At 32.5% G+C, this 8,344-nt stretch overlaps 1 protein-coding gene across 1 annotated transcript; it reads left to right on the top strand.

Annotated features, from left to right (window-relative positions):
* Positions 1-1,743: 1,743 nt before the first annotated feature.
* On the top strand, positions 1,744-5,001 carry LOC107923478 (mitochondrial inner membrane protein OXA1-like). Its single transcript, XM_041080516.1, has 9 exons — positions 1,744-2,096; positions 2,554-2,644; positions 3,289-3,336; positions 3,505-3,563; positions 3,833-3,908; positions 3,988-4,113; positions 4,211-4,318; positions 4,437-4,491; positions 4,593-5,001. The coding sequence occupies exons 1-9, from the start codon at positions 1,873-1,875 to the stop codon at positions 4,646-4,648; spliced, it is 843 nt and encodes a 280-aa protein (XP_040936450.1). The 5' UTR covers positions 1,744-1,872; the 3' UTR covers positions 4,649-5,001.
* The last annotated feature ends 3,343 nt before the right edge of the window (positions 5,002-8,344 follow it).

The raw sequence follows: 8,344 nt of genomic DNA, 5'->3' as shown, positions 1-8,344 counted from the left end.
CGTACCGAACATCAGTCAGAACTCTGGTTGATCCATCTTGATTCTTTAATTGGATTGAACCTATCCTAACAGTTTTACAGGCATTGTCATTTCCCATATAAACAACTCCTCCATTTAGTTCTACTAAATCAGAGAACCACTCCCGTTTAGGGGACATATGATAGGTACAACCTGAATCCAATATCCACTTATCTGAATGGAACGACGATGATGATGCAACCAGTGATAGTTCAGAGTCACTAGTATCATGCTTAGCAACACAAGCATCTACAGCAGCTTTTCCCTTATTCTTCAGCTTTGGACAATTTTTCTTCCAGTGGCCTTTCTCATGACAAAAAGCACATTCATCTTTCCCGAGTCTGGACTTTGACTTTGATCTCCCCTTTTGAGTTTTCTTCCGAGTGTATGAACGACCTCGGACTACTAAAGCTTCTGTATCTCTGATTGAGTTTTTCTGTTTGTCCTTCTTTCTCTGTTCATAACTGTATAAGGCCGCACAGACTTCGCTCAGAGATATATCACTCCTGCCATGAAGTAGAGTAGTTTCTAGGAACTCAAACTCCTCAGGAAGTGACCCCAACAGCATCAAAGCCAAATCTTCATCTTTGAATGTCTCATCCATATTCAGCAAATCAGTAACTAACTGATTAAATTTGGTGATGTGATCATTCATTGTGGTACTTGGGACGTATGTGAAGCGAAATAGTCTTTTCTTCAAGTGGAGCTTATTTTGACTGTTTTTCTTCAAAAAATTTTCTTCAAGTGCCACCCACAACTTATTTGCAGAAGTCTCCTTTGAAAAAGCATACCTCTGCTCTCGAGAAAGGCATGATCGAATTGTGCCACATGCCAACCGATTGATCGCCTTCCAATCTTTCTCCTGTACATCATCTGGTTTCTCTTCATCAATGGCAATGTCTAGACCCTGCTGAAAAAGGGCATCTAGAACCTCACTTTGCCACATACCAAAATTGCCCGTGCCATCAAAGATCTCCACGGCCAATCTTGTATTTGCAATTGTCGGTCTTGTCCACATGGACGATGTTGAAGCTCCTACACCGACCGTTTTCTCCATAATCTTTCAATATACCTAAGGAAATCTTTTCTGATGTGGAAGATCAGTTTAAACTGCAACCACAGAGCATACTACGATTAACCTTCGGCTCTTGATACCACTTGTAGTTCCAATAGGGTCGGAAGCGTGTAAATTATTGTACTAAAAAATCACACAAAGTTCAATTCCCAGGGAAGAGAGGTGGATCACAAGGATCTCTTAAATACCAAGTCTTTCCTTAGTCAGAATATTCCTTCTAACGTAATTTAATAGCACAATTAAATACTACTATTATACCCTCAAATATTGAAAGAAAAATAGGACAAAAAGAACACAAGAGTTTTAACGAGGTTCGGTAAATTATACCTACATCCTCGGGCTACTAAAACCAGATGATAACTTTACTATCTCCAAAGTATTACAAACAAATAGAATTCCTTAAGAATTCTCAAATGGGAGAAGAGAGAAAACTATGAGAGAAAGATTGGTTGGGATGATTGAAATGAGAAATGAGAAGGCCTATTTATAGTTGAGGTTCAAGGACCAAACAATAAATAGCCCATTATCTCAAGGACCAAAAAAAAATTATCCCATGCCACTTTTTCAAAGTCAACTTTAGGGTGCTAAACTTGCACCACTTTGTATTGTTTGCCATTAATGTTGTCTCCCATTAATGTTAACACCAATCTCATCAAAAACCTGGTGATTTTGTTCAACAAAGATATTTTGGAACTGGGTTTAATAATTCATCCTCAGGCTTTGGTGTGCTGTTCCAAGATAGAAAATGCTCCCAATAAGCTTTTCTTCCTAGCCCCGGCATGTCCTCTTATCGGCATATGTCGACTACGGGTAGTGATAAGCCAGATAAGTTTGAGCTCATCGGTGATGTTGTGGATGTTCTTAAGGATACTGCTGTTGAAGCAGTGGCTTCGCAAGCTCCTGCCGTGAATGAGGTTGCCGTTGCTGCTTATGACTGTTGGTTACCTGTTGCTAGCTTGCAGTATGTTATTGATGCTGTTCATTCTTTTACCGGCTTGAACTGGTAAGTTGCTGCCTTCTCTTATTCTATATTGTCTCAATTGTGCAAATGTATGAAGAATGGATGGTGTGTCCGACGGTAGTGATTTCAGCAAAGAATATTGTATAGGAAACTAATGCAAAATTGATAAATCTGAATCTGGCTTCAAAACCGATGTTTCAATCTAAATATAAGCTATAATTCAAATGTTGACAGAAACACAACATAAACTATCAAGGGTGTAAATATAATGATTCCTGTTCATGCAACATTGGTTAAAACTTGCATGCATGATGCATATAACTTTAACTAGAGTTAATCTTTAAGTTTCTAGTCAAAACAATTCATCATTGATTTCTTATATGTGGTTGAATTCAATTTATTGTTGCAAATTGCGGCACGATGACAAATAAATCCTGATGCAAACCCGTATCTTATGCAATATGTACTATTCTTCTCGGTGGTGTATTATTTGTTTCAGGTGGGCCTCGATAGCAGTGACAACACTTTTGATTCGAGGAGCAACTCTTCCGCTTCTGATAAATGAACTTAAAGCTACTACGAAAATGACCGTGTGTAATTTTACTTGTTTTTGTTTCATTTTTCTGCCCTCACTCTCCTTTTTCTCTGGTGTGCTCTTTCGTCTGTATCCATTGTCAATTTTATGTGTAGCACTCATGTCTATATGCAAGACACTGTTTTTATGTTTCCTTGTAATTTTTGAAGAATTAAGCATATCCTTTGTTTATGCTAATATGTATCCACAATTCAATAATCTGTAAAATACTGGATAATTTGATAATCCCATTTATATTCTAGTCTAGTAATGATATTACGAAAATTTTGATGGTGTGGAGTCTTTTCTTTCAACCTTGTTGTTAATAGTGCATTGAAAAGAAAGAACCGAGAGTCATCATCTTATTCTTCTAGTACCTTTTTGTCTAATAGTTCCAATACTTAACATGCCTCTGCTTGTCATGTACATTTTTGTTTAAAAAAAGGTTGAAGTGTGCCAAGCATGAAGTCAACAATTATCTGTTGACTAGTTTCCGGTTATGACGTCGACATGGACGAAGAAGAGGAACTTATGCATGTTTTCTTTTAGATATTCAACACCTTGTAAGCGACTTCAGTTTTGCAACTTACAGACTGCTCTCTTTTTCTCGTAGGTTGATTAACAAAAAAGAAACTATTTTAATTTGTGTTAATCCTGCAGGCAATGAAGCCACGCCTGGTGGAAATGTGGGAGTGGTTGGCAAGCAAGGTTTGGTGCCAGTTTCTTCTGTGTTCATGTTTTTTTTTGAACCACTTAATCTCTTCTTTTATCCACGTTTGTGCATACTGTTGGAGCAAGTTATGAATCCATGGATGTTTTTGTTTCTTTTATGATAGTAGGAATAAAAATTTAACAAATCTACCTATTTTTCTGTAGGATGTGAATTCCCTGTCGGTGGTTGAAGTTCAAAATGAAATTAAAAAGCTTTTCAAGGAGTAAGTAACTTTTCCATTTCGACTAGCAAATATGCCTGTTCAAAGTACTTTTTGTAATAAATTGCGTACCCTTTGGTTCCATGATTGAGACCCACTAGCATTTGTTAATTGGCTTTCTCTTTAACTATCTGAAGAATCCTGGTTTGTAATTCCAATCTAGTATTTTGTGACACCAATCTAATTTCCGGTTGATCAAGCATGTACTTGATATAGTTGTTCGATTAAATGTCTATTTAACTGTTTTTATGAGACAATTTCATCGTTCACAGATATGGCTCGACACCATTTACACCAATGATTGGGCTCTTTATTCGGTGCTCCATCTTTATCAGCTCTTACTTAGCTGTAAGACAAATGTTTTTGTATTATCCTTCTGTAAAGGATTACTGGGTTTTGTCTTAATTGAATGTAGTTTTTACTCCAGATTACAACAATGGCTAAGAAAATGCCATCATTTAAATGCGGTGGAGCATATTGGTTTACGGATCTCACTACTCCAGATAGTTTATACGTCTTTCCAATTTTGACAGCACTGACATTTTTGATAACCGTAGGGGCAAGTGTACTTTTTTTCTCGATGAATATGGAACAATGTTACAGTATACATTTTTCTATTTTTTAATCGGATTTACTTAATATGTCTGCAGTGTAACATGCAAGATGGTATGGAAGGGAAACCTGCTTCTGCAACTAAGAAAATTGTGTCTAGTGTCCTTGCTATTTTGACAGTTCCATTTACCATGAATTTCCCAAAGGTATTGTCAAAACAATATTAAGATTCTTCTTACTCAAATAGGTCATCTCGGCTTTATATAACGGTCTGTTCATATGTTTACATGTTGATGATAATTTTCATCTAAATTTATTCTACAGGCCATATTTTGTTATTGGATTACATCAAATTTGTTTTCCATCTCTTATGGACTAGGTGAGTCCTTGAGTTTCCTGTTCCATGAGACAGGACTTGTTTTCTCTCGAGATTTTCGAGTATGTCTATATATCATTCACCTTAAACTTTATCCCTTGCAGTGCTTAAGGGTCCCGGGGTGAAGAAGGCTTTAGGCATTCCTAAAATACCTGATTAGCCAGCGGCTACTGCACGACGAACTTCTATCAATCCGTATTCAGTTCTCAAAAAAACTCTCCAACAAGCAAAAACAGCAGCAGAAGAAGAATCTGCCTCAGTATCTGCTGCACCAACAAAATTATCGAACCGAAGCACACCTTCTTCTTCGGCTATCAATCAACGGATTAAACCTTTAGAGAAACAAGTAAAGGGAAAGAAGAATAACAAGAAGAGGTGACCCGGAAGTCGAAAATCACTCGTTATAAATCTTGTTAGGCTCCATTGTTTGGGGTCATCGGACATGAAGTACACATTGTTTAATGAATACATTGAATAAGTGCTGAAATCGAAGTACAGATAGTGTAATAAATACATGGATGGCCATTGAATGCAGGTAGGTATACAACCAATACTTAAAAGGTCAAAATTATTTTTTTCTCGGCTAAAAAAAATAGTTTTTTTATGTGTAGAAGCCCAAATTGCCCGGGCCCGATTACATCAAAACCCAACCAAACCTCTAAATCCACTAAAACCCTTAACTCATGACCCGTTTACATCTACTTAAACCCATTACAAAATCCAAATATTAAACTTAATTTAAAAGCCCATTAAGCCCCTAAAAAAAACCTAATCCCAAAAAAAAACCTAACCCCTAAAAAAATCAAGAAACCCTAGCCACCTAGCCATTTTCCCACTTGTCCCATTTTTCCTCCCATTTTTGATATCCATTGTCTACCACCACCACCTACAAAATAAAAAAAGAAATAATAGAAAATCATGTAAAAGATGGCTATAAAAAACCATTCAAAAATCATGTAAAAGGGGGGGATTTTACAAAGATTGAAAAAGGAGACAAACACAAAAATCTCTTCAAATTTTGAACACAAAAGAAACATTAATAAAAATGTTGCATTTTTTCTTTTTTCCTCTTCTTTCGAATCTTTTTTTTGTGTTGTTTTTTTCTTTCTTTATATATACATATATTGTTAAAAAAAAAGTTACCTTTTCCGGCCACCGTGGGTGGTGGCCGGCGAAGGGCGGCGGCCGACGATCGACCGGTGACCGGCCCCCCTTGGCCGGATTTCCTTTTCCCCCTCCCTTCTCTCTTCTTTCCCCCTTTTTTTTTAGGTATTTTATATATATTATGTATATATTTTTTAATGCCATTTGTTATATATTTCTTATGTATATATTCTTAAATACTATTATATATACATATATATATTTTAAATACCATATTGTGTATATATTATTATTACAAATTATTACTATTGCTAGTATTATTATAACTATTATTATATTAGTGTATATTTTATGTACATATGTATATATATATTTGTACATATCATTATTTTATATTATTGTTGTAAATTTTTTATGTATATATTTTTTTATGTACGTTTCCTAATATTTTCTTTTATTGTAGATATTATTATTATTACATACTTTTATTATATGCATATATATATGTATTTTTATGTACATATTATTATTTTATATTATTATTATCAAATATATCATTTTCCTATTTTATTATTAGTACATGATTTGTTTTTATTTTGTAAATATCATTATTATTGTTATTCTAATATTCTAGTATTCCATGTTAATATTTTCATTAATGATATCATTTTTTTTGCGTCATTTATCTATTTTTAATTTCTCACTTTAGGAATATTTTTTCTCATGTTTTAATTAATTTCAAAAATAAGGCAATGTACCGATTTAATATTAAGCCATCGATTTCATCGCTATGTTGGGTGAAATTCGTCGGCTTGTGTTAAAAAACGGGACACCCTTTCTAAAAAAAATCGAAAACTAAAAATTCTCATTTTTCAATCGGATCACGATTAAATATTATATTGAACTCGTATTTTTGAAAATCAAGTCAACACATGTTTATGATATACCAATTTTGGGCGTCGCGAGGGTGCTAATACCTTTCTCGCGCGTAACTGACTCCCGAACCCCAATTTTTCTCTGGACTTTCATGTAGACCTAAATTTGGCCTTCTTTTTGTTTTAAAATAATTTTATTAGGTGTCCGATCACACCTATAAAAAAGGATCGGTGACGACTCCCTTTGCTAATAAAATCAAAAGTCGGTTTAAATTTTCAAATAATCGCCTTAATTAGCGACCGAAAGCAGAAATTTTTACGTCGCTACATTATGAACAATCTAATATATAAATTTAACTAGGTAAAAATATTCTTGATATTTTATTATTTTTAAATAATAATTAGGTTATTTGATTTTGATTCAAATGAGTTTATATAATATATGTATTAAAATTGTTCGAATTAGAACTCGAGTTAACTCAATCTATTATTAAAATGCCTCTGTCATGATGGGATGTTAAGTAAATTGGTTTTTCTTTAATAATGATACTTAACAAAACTTAATGTCAGCTATTTGAGGCACTTAAAAAGTTTGTGTAAATTCTTTCCTCTCCTTATCTTAGAACAAAACGATAAAGTAGGATCGTCATAAAAGAAGTAATGGAGTTTAACGGTAGAGTTACCATTTCGTAACAAAACGATAAGACAAAAACGTAAAATTTCAAGCATAAGTGACTAAAATTTAATTTAAGACAAACAAAAATGATTATTTTTATAGTTTACCTATAATTTTTTTTTTAAAATTGTACACATAATAAATTTTTAATTTACTAATATTCTCACTTAATAAATTCTTAAAAAGCTCATTTATTTTATATTTGATATATAAAAAAAACAGTTATCAAATTTAATCTTACTAACTAAACACAAATGTTTTGTGGGAAAAAACAATAATAATAAACATAAATGTTTTATCGATTCATCAAGTGACTAATATTGTTTTTATTAAATTTTATTATAAAATATAAAAATATTAATATACTAAACTTTTTCTTTAAAAAAAAACCAGCATTTGGGTTGGACCTGGGGCTGTCTATACTGAGTTTCTGGTAAAATTCCAAAAATTTCAGGTTGTCGTCTTGACATTTTTTCATGAAAAAGAACATAGTTTAAAAATGGAAAAATCCATGAATTAATTCTTAAAAACCATTTTACTAATTTTAAATATTTTTAAAATTATTTCTATGTTAATATCTATTTATATAATTTTAATTAAATATATGAATAATTATTTGGTATGGAAAATTTTTATTCGACAATATTTCTTGTTTATTTATTATTTATTTTTAATTATAACTTAAAACTACATGACAAAATTTAAACCTCACTGAATTATCTTTCTACTATCAGACTCTCGTGTTTAGTCTAATGGTTAAGAATTATTCTCTCATAAGATTTATCAAGATTTTTAAAATTAAATTGTTGGTAAAACCACTTAGACCATCGATTTAATTAAAAAATGATATATAAAAATATTAAATCTAGTTGAACCATCTAATTTAACCAGTTTTTTGCTCGCTTTAATTCTTGGATCAATTAGTTTAAAATCAATTTATTCTTAATTAAATCAATCCAACCAATCTATTTATTTCAATCAATGTTAAAACGTATCTAAATTAGTTCCTTCAAGGGAACAAATGAGTAGACTTGGAGGGACCAAATAAATTTTCTAAATATATATTATTAATAAAATATTTTATAATAAACTTATTTTTAAAATGAAAGCCTTAACAAAATAAACAAAACCCGTCAATTTTCATCTTGCTGATTACCCAAGGCACCTATCTTTTCTTTTGGCATTATATATTTATACGTGA

The sequence above is a fragment of the Gossypium hirsutum genome, chromosome A11 (genome assembly GCF_007990345.1).
Source record: "Gossypium hirsutum isolate 1008001.06 chromosome A11, Gossypium_hirsutum_v2.1, whole genome shotgun sequence".
Classification (NCBI taxonomy): Eukaryota; Viridiplantae; Streptophyta; class Magnoliopsida; order Malvales; family Malvaceae; genus Gossypium; species Gossypium hirsutum.
Note: the sequence above shows the minus strand (reverse complement) of the source record. Positions and strands in the feature narration are given on the sequence as shown.

Bases quoted from the DNA above. Each gene is read 5' to 3' on its own strand.
- LOC107923478 (XM_041080516.1), top strand. From the start codon at position 1,873: ATGTCCTCTTATCGGCATATGTCGACTACGGGTAGTGATAAGCCAGAT. The intron at 3,564-3,832 runs GTAAGTAACTTT...CATCGTTCACAG, and splicing joins ATTAAAAAGCTTTTCAAGGA to ATATGGCTCGACACCATTTA. The intron at 3,909-3,987 runs GTAAGACAAATG...TTTTTACTCCAG, and splicing joins TTATCAGCTCTTACTTAGCT to ATTACAACAATGGCTAAGAA.